The sequence below is a fragment of the Schistocerca piceifrons genome, chromosome 5 (assembly GCF_021461385.2).
Source record: "Schistocerca piceifrons isolate TAMUIC-IGC-003096 chromosome 5, iqSchPice1.1, whole genome shotgun sequence".
Taxonomy (NCBI): domain Eukaryota; kingdom Metazoa; phylum Arthropoda; class Insecta; order Orthoptera; family Acrididae; genus Schistocerca; species Schistocerca piceifrons.
In genome coordinates, this window is record NC_060142.1 from 550,874,161 (window position 1) to 550,896,676 (window position 22,516).

General features: G+C 40.1%; 1 protein-coding gene across 1 annotated transcript in view; it reads right to left on the reverse strand.

Moving 5' to 3' along the window:
- The window catches only part of LOC124798363 (receptor-type tyrosine-protein phosphatase kappa), a 689,856-nt gene that overhangs the window by 178,830 nt on the left and 488,510 nt on the right, over nt 1-22,516 (reverse strand). Inside the window, exons 6-7 of the mRNA XM_047261733.1 lie at nt 19,850-20,007; nt 9,043-9,178 (exon numbers count right to left, since the gene is read on the reverse strand). Of these exons, the coding sequence (XP_047117689.1) occupies nt 9,043-9,178; nt 19,850-20,007 (294 nt within the window). The remainder of the gene's footprint in view (nt 1-9,042; nt 9,179-19,849; nt 20,008-22,516) is intronic.

Consider the following 22,516-nt stretch of genomic DNA (forward strand, 5'->3'; position numbering starts at 1 on the left):
GTCGTCTATTACTCTTGCTAAACAGATAAACCTTCCTCCCTTTTTTTAATATTCCTATTTACTTCCATATTCAGGGATGCTGCGACGGCCTTATGATCACTGATTCCCTGTTCTGCCCTTACAGAGTCGAAAAGTTTGGGTCTGTTCGTTACCAGTAGGTCCAAGATGTTATCTCCACGAGTCGGTTCTCTGTTTAACCGCTCGAGGTAATTTTCGGGTAGTGCACTCAGTATAATGTCACTCGATGCTCTGTCCCTACCACCTATCCTAAAACATCTGAGTGCCCCAGTCTATATCTGGTAGATTGAAATCTCCACCTAAGACTATAACACGCTGAGAAAATTTATGTAAAATGTATTCCAGATTTTCTCTCAGTTGTTCTGCCACTAATGCTGCTGAGTCGGGAGGTCGGTAAAAGGAGCCAATTATTAACCGAGCTTGGCCGTTGAGTGTAACCTCCACCCATAATAATTCACAGGAACTATCCACTTCTACTTCACCACAGGATAAACTACTACTAACAGCGACAAACACGCCACCACCGGTTGCATGCAATCTATCCTTTCTAAACACCATCTGTACCTTTGTAAAAATTTCAGCAGAATTTATCTCTGGCTTCAGCCAGCTTTCCGTACCTACAACGATTTCAGCTTCAGTGCTTTCTATCAGCGCTTGAAGTTCCGGTACTTTACCAATGCAGCTTCGACAGTTTACAATTACAATACCGATTGCTGCTTGGTCCCCACGTCCTGACTTTGCCCCGCACTTTTTGAGGCTGTTGCCCTTTCTGTACTTGCCCGAGGCCATCTAACCTAAAAAACCACCCAGTCCACGCCACACAACCCCTGCTACCCGTGTAGCCGCTTGCTGCGTGTAGTAGACTCCTGACCTATCCAGCGGAACCTGAAACCCCACCACCCTATGGCACAAGTCGAGGAATCTGCAGCCCACACGGTCGCAGAACCATCTCAGCCTCTGATTCAGACCCTCCACTCAGCTCTGTACCAAAGATCCATAGTCAGTCCTGTCAATGATGCTGCAGATGGTGAGCTCTGCTCTCACCCCACTAGCAAGACTGGCAGTCTTCACCAAATCAGATAGCCGCCGGAAGCCAGAGACGATTTCCTCCAATCCATAGCGACACACATCATTGGTGCCGACATGAGCAACCACCTGCAGTTGGGTGCACCCTGTACCCTTCATGGCATCCGGAAGGACCCTTTCCACATCTGGAATGACTCCCCCCCATAGCACACGGAGTGCACATTGCTTTTCTTCCCCTCTCTTGCTGCCATATCCCTAAGGGACCCCATTACGTGCCTGATGTTGGAGCTTCCAACTACCAGTAAGCCCACCCTCTGTGACCGCCCGGATCTTGCAGACTGAGGGGTAACCTCTGAAACAGGACAAGCAGCCATGTCCGGCTGAAAATCAGTATCAGCCGGAGATAGAGCCTGAAACCAGTTCATCAGACAAACTGGAGAGGCCTTCCTCGGGGGATGCGTGGGGCGAGCTGGCCGTCCCCGACAAACCCCCATCTGGACCCCCACAGTGATGCCCACTGGCAACAGCCTCAAGCTGTGTGACCGAATCCAACACTGCCTGAAGCTGGGAGCAAAGGGATGCCAACTCAGCCTGCATCTGAACACAGCAGTCGCAGTCCCTATCCATGCTAAAAACTGTTGTGCAAAGAATGTCTGAACTAATCTACAGAGAGCACAAACAATTCGATGCAGAATTTAAACGGTTATTAAAATACAAGATTGCCTAGTAAGTGCAGAAATGCTGCTACTTGCGCACTGCACACACTGCTCAGCGGCAGAAGGAGACTACGCGATTTTATACTATTCAGGTACTAAAATGCGATGCTACAACTCTCAAATACTACAATATGCTCAAAATTTATGAATTAAACAATGCAAGTACCCAAAAACACGCAAAGAAATTAAGAATTAAACTATTAAACAAATAAGTGAGCTATGAGTATACGGTTTGCTGCTGGCAGCTGCTTATCCAACGGCGGCCATAGTGAGCTCATATCAGAACAACTGTGCACAAATAGGAGTGTTCCTTGGTGGAATAACAAATTGGAAACGCAAAGAAAACAGGTACGGAGACTGTTTAATATTGCGAGACGTACAGGACAATGGGCTAAATATCGTGAGGCCCTTGTCAGTTACAATCTTACAATAAGAGAATTGATCATACCAAGGCCAAGGAAATGCGACCAATCAGTCTGTCCTCCTTCATTCTCAAAACATTGGAAAAACTGGTTACTGTATATGTTTGGGAGAGGAGGCTAAGTAGGGTCCCACTACACCTGAACCAACACGCATACCAACCAGGTAAATCATGTGAGACAGCTCTCCATCAACTCACTGGGAAGGTGGAAAAAGCACTTCACTTCCAAGAAATAGCCCTCTGCATCTTCCTGGATATCAATGGGGCTTTAGTAACATAACCTTCGATTCCATGGTAAGGGCAGCAGAGGTGCATGACCTGAGGACCACTATATGTAGGTGGACCACAGCCATGCTTAGTGGAGGGAAGGTAGAGGCTACCATAATGAATGAAAAGATGGTAATTAAGACCACTAGAGGCTGCCCACAAGGAGGAGTTTTGTCTCCTCTATTAAGGAATCTATTGGTGAATGAACTCTTGAGGAACTAAATTCCAGACAATGCTCCTGCCAAGGATACGCAGATGACCTTGTCATAGTAGTACTTGGCAAATTCACTGACACAGTCAGGAATATGGCACAAGGAGGATTGGACATTATGCAAAAATGGTGCATTAAACAGGATCTGAGAGTTAATCCTAAAAAGACTGTTGTGGTGCCATTTATGAAGAGACATATTCAGTATGCAAGTTGGAATCTAAAGCTCTTCGATGACACTCTACCTGTGAAGGGGATAGTGAAATATCTAGAGGTAACCTTGGATGAGATGCTAACTTGGATCCCTCATATTAAGAGTATCTGCTCCAAGGCAAAAAGCACTTTAGTGAGTACTAGGAGGGCTTGTGGCAAAAACTTGGGCCTAAGCCCCAGGGGTATGTGCTGGATATACACCACAGTGGTAGACCTAGGATTTCCCATGGGGCCATAGTGTGGTGGAAGGAGGTAGAACAGCGTGTTGCTGCTAAAGAGCTTGCCAAAGTGCAGAGATTGGCCTGTTTAGCCATAACGGGCAGAATTAGCAGCACACCAACCGCTGGAATGGAAGCCATGCTGGATATGCCTCCACTTCAACTTTGGGTTAAGATGGAGGCAGCAGCTGGGGCATACAGACTTAACAAATCTGGATCTCATTCGGATATCCAGAATCACACACTAACGTAGTGAGTGAGGTAAATATAGGTATGGCTGGGGAAATGCCCGCCGACTATATAATATCTCCCAACTGCTTCGACAGGCCTTACAACATAATAATTGGAAGCAGGGAGCATTGGGAGAAAAGAGTTTGACACCGTACGGGGGACATCGTTTGGTTCGCCGATGGGTCAAAAACAGATCAAGGCCTTGGGTCAGAGCTGTACGGGGTTCGGCCAAGACTGGAGAGCATCATCTCTCTAGGGAAACTGGCCTCTGTATTCCAAGTTGAAATTACTGCAATCAGGGCATGTGTGGAGGAGAATATGAGTAGGTGCTACAATGACCGTAGCATCTACATCTATTCAGACAGCCAGGCAGCCCTGAAATCATTGACAGCTCCTGCAACAAGATCTAAGATTGTTGCAGATTGCCACAGGGCTCTGGTGGAGCTAGGGGGAAGCAACAGGGTGTACCTAGTGTGGGTACCTGGTCACTCAGGGTCCTGTGGCAATGAACAAGCCGAGAGATTGGCTAGGATGGGGGCAAGAACTTCATTTAGTGGACCGAAACCTGTCTTGACAATCACCAAGGCTATGATCAAATTAGAACTACGGAACTGGCTTAGGAAACAGCATGCAGGATACTGGACCAAGATCCATAAACAAAAACATGGTAAGGTAATGATGCCCAAGCCATGTTTTAAAAGAAGCTCTGTAATCCTGGGATTGTACAGGAAAGAGATCAAACTCATGACTGGACTGGTGACCGGCCATGGGAACTTCAAAAAACACCTACACACAATGGGCATAATGGAAGATGACCCTAAAGGTAGGATCTGTGATGAGGATGAAGAAACTGCATCACCCCTAATCTTTGAATGCACAGCATTGGAGAGTAAAAGATACAGAATCTTCGGACAACTAGACCTGAAGAAATTGTGTCTAACAAAAAACTGGTAGAGGGACTCCTTGCACTATTTAAGGGCACTACTTGGCTGTACTAGATATACAGGGAGCAATATCGCACAATAAACCTAGTTTCGGTGCGGGCAGTGGTGAGTCAGACCTAACTTTGAAGTTTCTGTAACTAGCTATGCTATGACTTCTTGGACTTGCGTTATTGGGTTGAGAAATGTAGAGTTGCCCTAAATGGAAGTGCCAGAGTTTGAAGCGCTCCTAAAAGCAGCAGAGCATACAATACTAGACACATAAACCTATAAAGTTGGTTAAAATATAAAACTGATAACAGTGAGATTTGGAGCAAAACTTTAAGCATATACTGAAAGGGTAGGCTAACAGTAAATGGACAAAGTGTATTTGTCACAGTACACAAGAAACTTAAATCCACCGAGATTGAAACAGAAAGCACATGCGAGATTCTTGGGGTAAGACTTGGTATCAATGCTGAGCATAAACTTATAACTGGATCCTTCTCTCGCTCACCTCCAAATGTAATAACAATAACAGAGAAAACTTAAATTGACAAGCACATAAATCCCCAATCGTACTAAAATCATTGGCAGAGATTTTTAATTATCCAACAACCAACTAGGAAAATTGGTAAGTGGTGGGTGTGACAAGGTGTCCTGCAGAACATTACACATGTCTTCTCTGAGAATTACCTACATTTTGATCAGGAGTCCACTCATGATAAACATATATTAGATCTCTTAGCAACAAATAGACCTGACCTCTTTGAGAATGTCCACATCAAAACTGGTATCAGTGACCATACATTTGTAGCAACACTGGTTAATAAACTACAGAAGGCAACTAAAACAAGTAGAAAGATTTATATGCTCAGTAAATGAGATAAAGAAGCAGCAGTGTCACACCTCAATGAGGAACTTGCACTTTTAGCTCTGGACAGAACCATATACAGGAACTCTGATTCAAGTTTAAAAGAATAGTTGATCATACACTGGATAAATATGTACCAAGAACAGTTCATGATGGGGCGGACCCTGCATTATGTACAGTCAGTGTACAGAAACTTCTAAGGAAACAGAACTAAGCATAATAGACGTAAAACGAAGCACAGGGCTGTGGAAAGGGAACTGCTGAATGAAATGCATCTGGATGTCAAGAAGGCAATGTGTGGAAGCTTCAATGACTACTGTAGCAGAACACTATCAGAAACTCTTTCACGAAACTCAAAGAAATTCTGGTCATATGTAAAGGCTGTTACTGGTATTGAAGTTTGTCTGTGGGCACTCACGGATGAGATAGGGACTAAAGTTGATGCTAGCAAATCAAAAGCAGAAATGTTGAGTTCTATCTTGAAATATTCCTTTACAATAGAAAATCCAAGGGTATTGCCCCACTTTAATTCAGTACTACAGCAAAGATATGCGATACAAATATTAGTGTCTGTGGTGCCAAGAAAAAGCTGAAATCACTAAGAATTTGAAGCCATTTTGACTATTTTTCGACCGTGGCTGCCTCAAGAAATATGTAAAGGTTTAGTGACTGGCAGCGGTAATTAAAAAAATCTTTACATATGAAATCACTAAACTGAATCCCTATCGGATTCCACACCAAATTTGCAGCTGAGTTAGCTCCTCTGTTAATCACAATTAACTACAGATAGCCCAAACAAAAAACCATGCCCAGTAGTTAGAAGAAAGCACAGGTCACACCCATCTACAAGAAGGGAAGGAGAAGTGATCCATGAAAGTACTTCCCAATATCCTTGACATCAATTTGTCATAGAATCTTGAAGCATATTCTGAGCTCAAACATAATGAAGCATCTTTGTATGAATAACCTCCATGTCAATGAAAATGGAACATTAATCATGTGAAACCCAATCTGTGATTTTCTCACATGAGCTCTTCAAAGCCACAGATCAAGACAGTTAGAAAGATGTGGTACTTCTTGAGTTCTGAAAGTATTTGACTCAGTACCACAACTACACTTATTATCAAAAATATGATTGTATGGGAGATTAGGGAGGGGGGTGGGGTGGAGTATGAAGTGAAATTTGTCACAGATTGAGGATTTCTTGGTAGAGAGGATGCAGCCTGTTATCTTGGATGGAGAGTCATCAGCAGATGCAGAAGAAATTTTGGACATATTCCATGGAAATACCTTGAGACCCTTGCTGTTCATGTTGTGCATTGTTTTATATTAGTGACCTTGCAGAAAATATTAATACTAACCTGAGATTTTTCGCAGATGCTGCTTTTATCTATAATTAAGTACTTTCACAAAAGAACTGTACAAATGTTCAGTCAGACCTTGACTTGCTTTCAAAGTGGTGCACAGATTGGCAATTGATTTAAATGTTCAGAAATGTAAAGTTGTGCGTTTCACATAATGAAAAAAACATAGTACTCTATTATTGCTATGATTACAGCAATAGCAAGTCACAATTGCAGTTGATGAACTCATATAAATACCTGTGTGTAACACTTTGTAGGGATATAGAAAGGAACAATACATACACTCAGTCGCAGGTAAAGCTAGTGGCAGGCTTTGGTTAATAGACAGAATACTAGGAAAACAAAACCAATCTACAAAGGAGACTGCTTACTAATCACTCATTTGAGCCACCACCGTTCAAGTATGTAGGATCCGTACCGAATAGTACTAATGAGGAGTACTGAATGTAAACAAAGAAGGGCAGCACGAATGGTCAAAAGTTTGTTTGACCAATGGGAGTGTGTCACAATGATGCCGAAGAAACAGAACTGGCAGACACATGAAGACAGATGCTAACTATCCTGAGGAATCTTTGCTACAAAGTTTGAATAACATGTTATAACTGATGAATATAGGAATATACCAAAAATCCCGATTTACCACTCCAAGGGGGATCATGAGGACAAGATCAGATTCAAGCACAGAGGCAATTAAATAATCATTCTTCTCTTATGTGAATGGAATGAGGAGAGGCCCTAATAACTGTTACAATTGGAAGTACCATGTGATACACTTTTCACAGGGTTTTCAGAGTATGGAGGTAGACTTAAATGTACAACTTGTCTGTCGGAAGAGTTAGTTTGCAGTTGGAACCACTGTCATATAACCATACCCAATTTTTAAGACATGTAGATTTAGAATTTATTCCATTCCATTCTAGGCAGGCAGTACAGCAGCCATTCTGAATTATTCCAGATTGAAAAACAGCATGAATTACAAAGTTATTTCCAATAACTTTGCAACACAGAATGTTTTTCAATCTGAAATACATGGAGCTTATTTAATTAATGAACAGTGAAATGTGTTCCAAAGTTAGGAAAAAATCCAGTATGTAAGTGCTATCACACATTGTGAGACCATAGCTGTATAACTATTTTTTGATAATTTTATCTTTGAATTTACACATTTCTTTGGTACTGTACTTAAACATGTGTAATAATGTGAATTACAACTTATTCACCTCACCACATGATAAGGGTCAAGGAGGCATACTGAAATGCATAACATAGTTTCTTAATAGTGAATCTAATTTTCAAGGAACTCTAATCATTGCAGAATGTAATTTTCTCCTGTCACCAGTAGACTTTATTGCTCATTATTAAATTTTTTATGTATTACAATTTAAACAATTCTGTATTTATAACTTTATATACAACAAAATAAATAAATAAAACTGGAAGTGCAGACACAACAGCAGAGAACAAAGCCAAGTTTCTGAAAATTTACACTGTTGCAGTGCTAAAAATTGATGTGTATATTATATTTTGAAATCAAAATTATTATTCTAAGTGGCACAGGTAGAAAAAAGAAAGAAGAAAGAGCAGCTCACACTAAAAAAATGCATGACAATGAGAAAAGTACTTTGTGGTCTATAACAGAGAAGTAGGCAACAGTCAAGGTTCCAAAGCAAGAGATTAATACTTAAAATTATTATACAGCATTATCATCTCCAACATTAATTTGTAACGACAAGTTACTGGAAATAAGGAAGGGCAAGGAAATGAAAATGAATGATTGGGAGTATGAGTAGAACACCAAACAGATTAAAAATTATAAGGAGGTAAGAAAACTAAAGGCTTAATGTCCTGTTGGCAATGAGTTCACTGAAAATGATGTGTAAGTGTGGGTTACACATTAAAGGGGAATGAAATAGCCAACATCCTTTTCAAAGAACCCATCCAAGATTTTAACTAAGGTGATTTATAGAAATCATGAACTTAACTGCTGAAGTAGGCTTTTAATTTCCCTCCTACTGAATAGGAGTCCTTTGCCTTAAATATAGCAATACCTCACTCTATATGAAACTGGACATGCAGAGGAATGGAAAATGGTAAACGTGTACTGAAAATAGCTAATGAAATGAGAAAGAAGATATAAATTTTAATAGACTATTGGACATACATAATTGAACATAAGGAGTACCAGGAGTATCAAAATAACTCCAAAAGAGGAAAGAGAAAGAGCGGAGAGAAATATGCAATGGGGAAAGTAAGCAGCCAGATTTTGAATGATGTGGAGGGAGATACAAGCCAAGACTAGTTACTGCAACTTATGCTTGGAACTGTTTATTTTGCACAATCAAAACTAACTCCTCTGTTTTTATTTTTAAACAAGAGTATCTGTTTTTCATGTTCCCAAAGAAGAAGTGGTTTTGCACTTTTCTTCCCCATTCAACATGGCTAAAAATTAACAGTGAAAAACTTTTTAGTATATGATAATAGCAATTATGGGAAACTACACAGTAGCAGTTCTCATCATCATGGAAATGGCAAAAAAATCAACTAAAAGTTAGAAGATGTGTCTTACCAAAGTTTCTATGAGACCTTTCCTGGATTGCCTGAGTTTCTTAAAGTAGCCAAACACATCAAAACAGTCTTCTTCTTCAGCAAGTTCCATGTTTGAATCTACTGCCAGATAAACACCAGACCGTCCTCCTCCATCACTGTTCATGCATAAAATCATAAAACACGTATTAGCAGAATAAAATTGTTACAGATTTACTGACAACATTTGAAAGTATTTACAGTTTTTTTAACATATCTCTAATTAAATATAGAAGACACTGAAAAAATGAGCATAACCTAGAAGCATTTCCCTCAGGGTTGTAGCTGCATAACTGAGGCAGAGTATCATGAGAAAGCATATATGTTAATAGACAAGTAATGGAAGAAATCTCCCCCCCCCACTTTTCACCCCTCCTGCCACACACACACACACACACACACACACACACACACACACACACACACACACCTGCATGACTATATTGCCACGTGTTTCTCTTGATCATGTCATATTTTTAAAAAATAAAAAGAATTATAACTGTGGTGGATCTTATAATGATGATACATATTGTGTCAGCCAATTGCATTATACTGGCACTGTGGCTCGACTGGCGTGAGACTACACTAGCTCAAAATTATATTTTCATGTAAGTTGTCAATGTATTTAATGTGTGTACATAGCACTCAAGGTGTATTTTACCGGTGACACAGTTCAATTGTTCCACTGCTTCTTGCAACAAAATGCAAGAATAATGATTTGCTCTGATACAGACTCATGTTTAGAACTCTGGTCTATTATCTGGATGACAAAGGACATGTTGGAGTTATGGATATCTTAAAATAAGTACTGCATTTAATACATGTCACCATTGTGATGAGAACTGTTCACAAATTTGTTGCAGTTAGAAAATTCCTATACTTCAATATATACATGTTTAATGTGTTAGTTAATATGAGTGATATGGTAATGGTTTGGTGAGATGATGGACGTGTACATTAGAGCCTGCAATCTTTGGCATATTATTTCAATTAAAACTTGTGAAAAAAGAACATATCTAATTGTGTAACAATAAGGTGGGCAAAGCATTGACATTCATTTGAACTCATCATGAGCTACAGAGGAAGGAAGGGGATGTGGGAGATATGGCGTGTGTGTGTGTGTGGGGGGGGGGGGGGTTACACACAGAGAGAGAGAGAGAGAGAGAGAGAGAGAGAGAGAGAGAGGTAAAAAGTATATATAGATCTCTCATACAAAATTCCAGTTTTAATATAATATTCTTGTAATAATATATTAAAATGGCAACAGTGACAGGACTACAGTAAGTTGTAAAAATGTTCTTTGTATCACTGTATGCTTTGTTTTTCCATTTCATGCACCGGAAATACTGGGTTGAGGATTGCCAGAGATGAAAACTTTGTTGGTGAAGATTCTACCACTTAAGGAAATACATGTTTTACTTTTCAGTATGACATGTAACATAAGCATCATGGCTATGCAATGCTAGTTTTTTAAAGTTATTTTAGAGCTTTATTCTCAAAGTAACAAGCAGATACACTTGTGTTACAATAAGTCAATTACCATTTTGTTAGCCGAGTAGTGATTTTATGAATTTTGTTGGGGTTTCAGTTGATTAAGATAGGAAAACAAATGGCAATGGGAGTAACTAACAAGAGCAATGTTCAGAAAGCAATGTTCAATGTTGGGCCTACTACTACATGCACTTCAAAGAAAAATCCACTAATGAAGCAGAGAATGGAAATGCTTTCTGGGATGATGTCCGCTATGTTTAATCAGATAACGGTTGCATCAGTAACACAGGAAGTTATGCCAACAAAGCAAAAAGCATCATAAACACTGAGGAGCTTTCAGAAAACCATACTATTTTGGTGAAGGAAATTTCTAAAAACCAAGCCACTTTGCTGAAGGTGATTTTTGAAACCAAAACTGCACTGCGGAAGGAAATAATTAAATTAAGATAAGCTCAGGTGGGGTTACCTGAAGCAATGAGAATGGTGACTGATGAGGTAGGTGAAATAAAACAACCTCAGGTGTCACTGTCTGAAACTGATTGACAGTTATCAAAGATTAACACGTTCATAGATCAAGAGAAAAAAATTAAGGATTAATTTGAGTTGCAGGGAGAACAATTTGCAACCAAATTTGTGAAATGGACTTCTGGCAAGGATGAACAAATTGCAGTGGAAATTCATAGCAAAAATTCGTGGCACAATTAATCACATATCTAAGAAATATGTGGTTCAGCTACTACAGTACAGAATGAGCTTTAGGAAGGAATTATCCAATCCAGAACCATTTAACTTTTAGAAGGGAAGTATGAGACATTACTCTGAGAAGTATGTTAATAACACGCAATATTAGGATGACATGATGTCTCATCACGATATTCTGAGAATCCTCAAGGTGCAACTGCCTTTCATGATTAGAGAAAAGTTGATCTCTGTATCTGAAACAAATTTACAGGAATTAATGGTTGGGTGGCTGGTTGATCAACTGGGGGTAAGGGGCTAAACACCAAGGCCAGCATCAGCTCTCAAGCAAGGGTTCAAGGTAGTGGCATCTACCAGGAATGTTCATCTGATGAGAAAATCACGTAAGTGTAGTAAAACCAAGCCATTGAAGGAAATACTGGTGCCAGAGCTAAAATATGATTTATAAAGAAGTAAAAATATACAAATAGGATTGGCAAATAAGTTAGAGCAGGTAAATGGTCTCCCAGGGCTTGGTTGTACTAAGAGAAACCCCTCCAACATCCGACCCCAACCAGTGTAATTAAGGCCTAAGATATCTACAAACTGAAGAAGCCTTCTAGTCAAGACATTCAGAACAGTAAAAGGGAGAAGGCTAAAATTGTAATGGACATCATTTAGACAGTCAATAATTAAAAAGAAGAGAGTAATAGTTAAGACCACATGTGGGTGCCCCCAGGGCTCTGTATGCAAAAGAGTAGGCCCTCCCACAGACATCTTACCCCTGATCCCATCATAAGCTGACAGTTAACGAGGAGGACAGCACCCACTTATCAAGAGAGTGATACTCCAGCAACAGGAAACAGAGTGAGGCAGAAAAAGAGGAAAACCACTTAAAAACAATTAAAACAAAGGAAAGAAGGGATGGTAGAGGCAGCAGGCAAAGGAAGGAGGGTCAAGGGACTTCACGACTTAGTATATGGTGGGAGACCCCCCCCCCCCCCATCCCCCTGCCAATCGTCTCGCCTCGCCTTGAAGGTAGTTTGAAACATTACATCTGAGAATATAAACCATGGGGACAGTCCACCAGGATATGAGTGACTGTCGGTAAGGGCTCATGACTACAATGTGGGTGTGGCTCCTGACATAAAATAGAACTTTGCGTCAGTCTAGTATGACCAATGTGGATGTGAGATACATGGTGGATTCTTTCTGGGAAGAATGGAAGGAGCAGTGACATGCAGCAGTAGTTTCCTTGATAGTGCAGAGTGTACCAGAGGATGCCATAGCCCAATAAATTTTGTTATATCGCTGAATGAGCAGAGGCATTAGTTCACCAACAAATCCACACCTGGGATGATCAAAGCGAACAGGGGGTGGGTAATCTCTTCTCTCGCCAGTCAGTCAGCCCGTTTGGCTAGACCCAAAGAAAGACAGCTGAGCTGGCAGTATAAGGTCAGAAAGAACCTCATGAATAGAATATATCACAGGGTCATAAGAGTAATATTGATCAGCGGTGTGGCAACTGCTCCTGAGACCCCATGTATTAAAAGGAGGTCAAGGGAGGCCCTTTTAATAAAATGAAGGGCTATGTTAATGACCATCAGCTCTGCCATAAAAACATGTTCCTGACAATGAATGGTGTTCTTAACTGATGGGAGATGTAAAAATATAACCTGTTCTGTTCACAGTTTTAGAGCTGTAAGTGTAAAAGACAGCAGCACCCTGATAATTCCAAGAACTGAAAGAAATAAATACTGAAAAGTCATGGGGGAGACAGAGATTGTAGTTCTTTGAAACAGATAGATCCTAATTTGGAGCCTGTACACCAACTTGGGCTGGGGCTGGGGCGTGAGTTATGAGAAAATACAGCAGAGTCCCACTAATCTGAACTCTGGTAATGTTAGCCTAAGTATGGAAAACTTTGTGGTAAACTGCTGTACACACACACTATTTTAATTTACACAGTACAGTAAACATGTATTAGAAAAATTGGCACGACAAAATTAGGTTTAAACAATGCATAACAACGAAAGAAAATCTGTCAAACTTACTAAAATACAGTGGACATTTTATCCCTACTTTTTAGATGACAGAAACTCAGTCATTGTTTTTTTGGCATCATGAAGACAGTCTGTTATATGATGCATAGTTGCGCCATCATCTCCTAAACATCAAATCAGCAGGTGTAGTAGTGGGCTGTTGCTCCAAATAATGCAGCATGAGGTCAAGGGCTTCTGCTACACCACTGTGTGGCACCAACTCTCCTTTGTTGCTTTCAGGCTCATTGCCTCTTCCATCATAGCAGTCCACTTCTTCCTGGTTTCCTGGTCTCGAGTCACAGCAGCAACTAAATCAGCATCAGTAAGGTTCTCCACAGATGCCCCATCTGCTGCCATCCACTCATCCACATCTCCTTCACTAGCTTTCTTCACATCCAGGGTTGTCTGTATAATTTGTAGTAGATTTTCCTCTTCATTTTCAACTAAGTTGTCCTGAAATTCAAAAGTTGTCCACAGTTTTCTCCATGATTTTCTCAGAGTATTTTCTGAAATATTCTGCCATACCTCAGTAGCCTAATAGACAACATCCTTTACACTGGTCTTTTTTATTTTGTCCACTAAAGGAATGCTGACATCTTGGATCAGCATTCTTAAAAATTGATTTCTGTAAATCAGTTTTAATGTTTGCGGTACGCCCTGGTCCATCGGCTGTAAAAGTTGTGTAACATTCGGCGGCAAAAACTTCGGCGCAATTTCTCCATCACATAATTCCTCAGTGCTGGTGTGAGATGGCGTGTTATCAATCAAAAGGATTTTCAGTGTAAACCAAAGGAAAAGAGCTTCATCCACTTTATCATACTGAGACTGTTTCAAAGTCTGCCGAATTTTGAGTGTTTTTCCCAAAGACGTCGCACAGGACTGTTCAAGCTTCACTCGGTTCTCTTCTTCCAATCACAAATGGTTGCTTTACCAACACCCAGTTCTGTTGCCAGCTTAGATACATTTTCACCATTGTCTATCCACTTCAAAGCATTCAGTTTTTCTTTGAGAGTTAACATTGTATGTTTCCGTTTACTCATGATGAAAATACTTACACCACTACGCCTGAACAAACACAATACAACTGTTATGCGTGCTAGTGATCAATAACTAAAATAACCAAGTGCTTTGTGAGCCGACTGGCAGTGCACTGACCTCAGACACTACAAATGTCTCAACAATGCACAGCGGGGGAGCATACTCAGCTGATGGTGGAGTCCAATTGATCCATTGAAATATTGTGTCAAAATGACTACATTATTAGGCTGCATATCCAAGAAGAATAACACCAGAAATCATATCTTCTTGCAAACTCCTACTCCACAGAAAATTATCTGAATGTGCAACGGTAGACACACACACACACACACACACACACACACACACACACACACACACACACACACACAGAGAGAGAGAGAGAGAGAGAGAGGAAAGATAGCTGAGTACATATCACTGCATATATTATATATAAAGACAATCATGTAAAGATATTGGAATGTTTTTCACTGAGAAAACATAAAATAATTGTAAAACTGACTCATTCCACATTATAGTGAGATGTCACGATAATTATAAATAGAATACACAAATAACTAAATTAAAAAACTGATAGAAGCCGACCTCGGGGAAGATCAGTTTGGATTCCGTAGAAATGTTGGAACACGTGAGGCAATACTGACCCTATGACTTATCTTAGAAGATAGATTAAGGAAAGGCAAACCTACATTTCTAGCATTTGTAGATTTAGAGACAGCTTTTGACAATGTTGACTGGAATACTCTCTTTCAAATTCTGAAGGTGGCAGGTGTAAAATACAGGGAGCGAAAGGCTATTTACAATTTGTACAGAAAGCAGATGTCAGTTATAAGAGTCGAGGGGCATGAAAGGGAAGCAGTGGTTGGGAAGGGAGTGAGACAGGGTTGTAGCCTCTCCCCGATTTTATTCAATAGGTATATTGAGCAAGCAGTAAAGGAAACAAAAGAAAAATTTCGGGGTAGGTATTAAAATCCATGGAGAAGAAATAAAAACTTTGAAGTTTGCCGATGACATTGTAAATCTGTCAGAGACAGCAAAGGACTTGGAAGAGCAGTTGAACGTAATGGACAGTGTCTTGAAAGGAGGGTATAAGATGAACATCAACAAAAGCAAAACGAGGATAATGGAATGTAGTTGAATTAAGTCGGGTGATGCTGAGGGAATTAGATTAGGAAATGAGACACTTAAAGTGGCAAAGGAGTTTTGCTATTTGGGGAGCAAAATAACTGATGATGGTCGAAGTAGAGAGGATATAAAATATAGACTGGCAATGGCAAGGAAAGTGTTTCTGAAGAAGAAAAATTTGTTAACATCGAGAATAGATTTAAATGTCAGGAAGTCATTTCTGAAAGTATTTGTATGGAGTGTAGCCATGTATGGAAGTGAAACGTGGACGATAAATAGCTTAGACAAGAAGAGAATAGAAGCTTTCGAAATGTGGTGCTACAGAAGAATGCTGAATATTACATGGGTAGATCACATAACTAATGAGGAGGTATTGAATAGAATTGGGGAGAAGAGGAGCTTGTGGCACAACTTGACGAGAAGAAGGGATCGGTTGGTAGGACATGTTCTGAGACATCGAGGGATCACCAATTTAGTATTGGAGGGCAGCGTGGAGGGTAAAAATCGTAGAGCAAGTCCAAGAGATGAATACACTAAGCAGATTCAGAAGGATGTAGGCTGCAGTAGGTACTGGGAGATGAAGAAGCTTGCACAGGATAGAGTAGCATGGAGAGCTGCATCAAACAAGTATCAGGACTGAAGACCACAACAACACCAAATTAAACTAATCAAATGCACAATGACTTGGAAGATGGAATGGAAGACAGAACAGAGGAAGTATGAGACTGCAGAGAGGAGGGTGTGAGGGAAGAATGAGATTGTGCCAAGAGCACAGGGGTGGGGGGTGCTGGCATGGGATCAGCGTTGTTTGGGTTCGGGACAGGGCCTAGTAACAAATGAGGTTATATATATGGCAAGATCAACTGCAAGAACCATATCCATGTAAGTAGTTCAGAGGTGCTAGGTGAAGGAAGGATCCAGATGCCCCGATTTGTTTAGCAGCCACTGGAGTCAAACACACATGCTCAGAGATGTGTCCCACCACGGGGTGTTTAACTTCACTCTTGGCCCCAGTTTGAAGGTGGCCATTCATTCTAGAGAACAGCTGCATCGTAGTCCATGTCCTTAAAAAAAATAAATAAATAAATAATCTGTACGAGAATCCAGTAGAGCTGGCACATGCCCCTACCTATGACAGGAGAGCAAATTCCCATGATGAGACTTCAACAGAATGTGCTGGGTGGGTGCATAGAATAAGTCTTGCAACTGGGTATTCCACAATGGTGTGTGATAAAGGGCTGGAGTGGTTGTTGCACGAGAAATCAAGAATTTTCTAGATTGATAAGAGGGGAAGGCGGGTGGTGGAATATCACTTTGGAAGGAGTAGGAAGGGCTGTGGGTAGAACGTCCCTTAGCCAAAAGGCTAAGTAGTCAAAGCCCTGACAAAAGGGATAAAAGCTTTATGCAAAAAGCTAATACAAATGAGATGTTTAATAAGGGTGGAGAGTAAATTCTTGGCATTCGTTATTGATTGTTTCAAGTGATTTTCCACCATCCATTTTCATTCAACTACATTCACACACTTTACTTTTCTTCTACATAGACATTTACATAAAATTAATGTACCTTTTTCTTGAAAGACTGAGATTCATTTTCATGTATTGCATCTTACTCATCTTGTTACAATTTTGCTTAAGTCTCATAGGAGCTGAAACACACTGTAGGGCTCAATGATATAACTGTACATGTAATGTGTTTGTAGCGGAAAGTTATCATAGGAAAACAAGTAGCAGTCTATCAACTGTCATTTGCAAAGGGAAAAACTATGGTAGATTTTTAAGCAGACATTATAGAAGAGTGTTCTTTCAAATAGCAAATTGCTGTTGTGGGTGCATAAAAAAAAGCTGCCAAACTGCTCTCATGCCTCACCCAATTTGGTGTGGGGAGATGCGTGGAAGATTTGGGAGGGCGAGCACGGTAGATGTGGATGGAAATGGTGTAGTGTCATCTGCAAAAGTATACAGGCAGGATTGTGTGCTGCCAGGTGCAGCATCGAGAGGCTGTGCTGGAAGGAGAATAAAGGAGAGAAGCAGAGAAGAGGAAAGTTCTATGCCTAACCTTAGTGGTAAAGTTGATGTAAAAGGCTGTGCAGACATTAAAGCAGAGTTGTTATTATGATAAGACTACTAACCATTCCTCCTCCTCATTCCTCTCACCAAGTCCATCTAATACAATCCCTCACCTGTCAGACTGCCAAGCCAGGACAGCATAGCCATGTTTGTTTGTGTGTGTTTTGTTTTTAGTTTGCTAGCTATGAGGAAGGAAATCATTTCATTTGTGTTTATGTGCATGTCAACCACTCAATACCTCAACTATAGTGTCAGTGGCACTTAAAATCCTTCCACTGTTTGTTTTACACACGACTTTCCAATCTCACATGGAAGAACATATATGGTTAAGAAGGAGCAGTTTATGCTAAATATCAATAATGTGTGACAGTCGAGTTAGCCAGACGTTGTGCACAACAAAGTAATTTTGGAAAGGAAATAGGTGACATTAGCACTTTTATTGTTGCAAAAATACATGGCTTCTGGTGTAGTGCAAGAAAAGAAGCTACTTAAATTGAAACAACCGAGATTACCTTGTTATGCTGCTAAATGACATTAGGAAATTCTTTTGTAGCCACTGGGCAAGTACTGACAATAGCAGCAAACATCTTGGATAATAACACAGACCAAAAAAATTTTTTTTGAAAATCTTTTTTTACTTTGATAGCTGATCGAAGATTTTTATGAGCTGAATCCAAATTTAGCCTTAGTTTTTTTGCATAATCCGTAGCTTTCAAGCAATATACTTTTTACTATATAGTATAAAAATCCTATGCTATACGGTAAACGGGGAAATTAATGAAACACTTTGTTACAACATAAGCATGGTTTGTATTTACAGTAAGCTACTTAAAACAATGATGTGTGTTAATAGAGGTTTCACTTGTCAGCTGGAATTGGTTTGTATTTTCTTTCTCTTTTTTCACTGAAGCTTCTTATTTAGCTTTTTCTATGATGAGTCGCTTGCTGAACTTCTCGGTAAAGTGACCAACAGTAGTCCCTCGTGATGTTGGTGTTCCAGTAGCATTGGTAGCGTTTTTCCATCACTATAATGTCCTCGTGAAAACACTCTCCTTGCTCCTCACTAACATCTCCCATATTGTCCGGGAAGTAACCAAGGTGATTGTTCAATAATTGAACTTTCAGGCTCATTAAACATCCTAAAGTTTTAAACTTCTTTAACATTGTAGCTATAATAGAAACATATTCTGGGTCTTTTTCATGTCCTAAGAACTTTGTAACGACTTGCTTGAATGATACGACTTGCTTGAATGATACCCATGCTTCTTTCTCATTTTAGGTCATTGTGGATTCAAAGTTAACATCAAACATCAATTTTCTAATATCAGGTCCAACAAAGATGCCTTGTTTTAGTTTACCTTCTGAAAGGCGTGGAAACTTTTGGCAGAGATACTTAAGTCATCTGGTGGGTCACAAATCAGCGAATCTACACCATGCCCTGCTGAAAGGATGGCAGACGGTAGGTTAGGGTAGGTTATTACCTTCTTGTTTTTTGAATTATGACCAGTAATGTCAACACTGCAAAAAGTAGCAACCATCGAATGATTTCTTGGCTCCCTCCATATCATAGGAACAGCAAATCAAAAGGCTTTTTTTCTCCTTTTTGGACCATTTTCTTAGATCTTCAACACATACATAACATACTTTATGCAGCACCCAAGATTTATCTTGATCACCAAGTTTAGATCCAAACTATGATAGATAAACCTTTTTCAGAAAGGCTGTAATGTTTCTTTGGTGTTTTTTAATCACAAATTCACCACAAATATAACAAAAATTGTCAGCAGAGCTTTTACAACCACTATTAGACATTGTACTGAGCACATGTACAGGAAATGGGGAAGTGAGGTTAGGTTGACAGTAAACAAAACACCATCTGTTAACACAAAAACAGAATTACCTTTTTTTGCCAGAAAATGTTTTTCAGAAGTACTACCAGTGTTATCTACATCCATTACACTTACTTTTTAAATTATTTTAACTACATAAAAGCTATTAAATTGTTTAAATAATCACCTAATTTAGTAAATTTAACTGTGAAATGTGAAGAAATGGTGGGTGATACAGTTTTTTAAGTATCATAATTGGATTTCCCACCGTAAAAAACATAATAATAAGGTATTTTCAGCAAAAAAGTTTTCACATCATTGGCCTGTGTAATCTGATATGTTTAACTACTTGGTATTGCTAGCAGTCTGAAGACATTTTAATAATTCCTACTGAATTTGATTAACAAATATTATTCTTTCTTAATTTCAGGAAAAAATAAAAAGGTGATTTTGGGTGAGACTATACTGTTAGATGTGAAACTAAACAGTTAACTTAAACTGGAAAAAAAAGTGCTTACTTGCAATGTACAACAATAGGACCATTCTTCATCTGTTGATGTGGTCCTACTACAGCACGAACTCTCCGTCGGAATTCCAGGATGGCATTGGAAAAAGGACAAGTATGACTGTGCCATTCCGTGTAATGAAACTGGAGAAGCTGCCGTTCCTCATCTTCCTATAAAAGCAACATTAAAGTAAAATTTTATTCTATCCTTATATAAATGTAGTCATGTGCCAATTAGTAATACATTAATAAATTATGACACACTATTGCTGTCAAGTACTTACCTTCAGCAGACATAGTACAGTTGACAGGTACATATAAAAGGGACTCATTACCTAGCTTGCAGAACTAATAGTTTCATTGTTGGAGAGGGGTAAAGGATATGCTGGAGAAGGTGAAAAAATTAGGAATGCTCTCACTCAGACTGCAGGATGATGAAGCATTCCCGTAGTGAGAAAGAGAGTGGGCAAGATGAAAGGGGTGATGTAAGAGAGTGTAGGTCAGAGGTGATACATTGTTAAGCACTGTACCAGCTTCAATTTAGAGATGATGAGGACAGACTCAAAATTATGGATAGATTAAGGGGAAGAGAGAGATGACTAGTGCAATTAAGAATTACACATGCATGCCTCCCCCCCCCCCCCCCCTCCACACACACACACACACACACACACACACACACACACACACAGTGCAAAACCTGTACTTAGAGCAAATAAAAAGAAACGCTTTTGTATGTGATGAAAGTGTCATAGGTGCGCCTTTTCCCTGCTAGGGGTCCTTGAGGGTTTTGACACTAGTGATGTTCAGATTCAGTGTTCAAACTGCCATGCGATGAACATTGTTTTGGAGATGTTGCTGCAAATGTTTTCTGTTCACACTAATGTGCAACAGTCATCTGCATGCTAATGATTGTATCAAATACTCAGAAATCCATAAGCATCGAGTGGTAACACCATAGGCTCTATAAAAGGTAGCAGGATGAATGCCACAATCCACACTGCCTGTTACCAAGTCAAAATCACAAGTAATGCCTACACCTTTAGCCTGATGGGCAACTAGCTCTTCTAGAGCGTCTGTCGATGCCTCGTGTGCCAAACAATTCATCTTCCTAGAGTGAAATTTTCACTCTACAGCGGAGTGTGTGCTGATATGAAACTTCCTGGCAGATTAAAACTGTGTGCCAGACCGAGACGCGAATCTGGGACCTTTGCCTTTCGTGGGCAAGTGCTCGCAGGAAAGCTTCTGTGAAGTTTGGAAGGTAGGAGACTAGGTACTAGCGGAATTAAAGCTGTGAGGACAGGGTGTGAGTCATGCTTGGGTAGCTCAGTTGGTAAAGCGCTTGCCCGCGAAAGGCAAAGGTCCCGAGTTCGAGTCTCGGTCCGGCACACAGTTTTAATCTGCCAGGAAGTTTCAATTCATTTTTAACCACAAAATGAGATATACAGGTAATCGGCAACATCTCTAACTCAACAGCCATCACAGGCAGTCTGAACAGTGTCTGTGAACATCACTAGTGTCAAAATCTTCACGGACCTCTCTCTCTCTCTCTCTCTCTCTCTCTCTCTCTCACACACACACACACACACACACACACAAACAATCAGTCACCTCTGTGTGTACACACAGATGAATCATTAAGCCTTTACAGATGGTGCAATGCTGGAGTCATGTGCTCAACTGCTCAAACACTGCCTCTATGTGAGCATACAGCAATAGCAGTCAGTGAGACATTTTATATTTCAAGTGGACACTGTGCATAAACATGGGACATGACAGAGAGGCAAAAAGGGGCAATCATATTTGCCCATGACAACAGCCATACAGGGTCCGAATTTGCTGGATTTGTTGGTATTTCATCGCGCGTGTTCAACACATCTACAAGCAGTGGTGGCCAAGAAAAACAACATTGGAATTGTCACCAAAAAAAGATCCTGACAGAGAGACCAAAGACACATTTCACAGTTTGTGAATCAAAATTGCTTCCAAAGACACCAGGAATTCTTGTGGGCAGTGAGTGAAGGTCCATCCCAATGTGTAGTGGGAGAATATTGGGATGGGAACCAGATGCAACGAACATTTGGAGTAGGTCACCTCAAAGGCACATAAAGCTGACACCAGCAAAGATCGTCAGGCTGGAAGAATATGTGGCTGGTTTTCTTAACACCTCCACATTCTGTTACATCTCGACTGGCATGCCCAAATCACCTGATTTGAACTACACAGAAAATCTGTGGAGCATGTTGGAACAGCGGGTAAAATGCTGCCATCAGCGCCTCTGCATCTTGGTGGAACTGCACAATCAAATCCTCAGTGAATCGGTTAACATGGATGTGGCATACCTGCACAGCCTTGTAGACTCAATCCCTAACCAGATCCAGGTGATTATCAAGTCCAAGGGCAGAACTGCAAGGAATTAAATGACATATTTTATTTTAAGTACATGTTTTTGCTGCACTACTTATTTATTTACTCATAGTGATACAAGGTACATGATGAGCTCATTTCTGTGTTCTACTGCTATCAAGTGTATCTGTGAAGATGACATTATCTTATATAACATTGTTCCTTATGTCTATGTTAGTCTATGAATACATATGGCACCTTATGCTTATGTCTCAGTTTGTATGACGTGGTCCATACGACATCTTGAATGGTAAATGTCGGTTGTCTTTTTGTT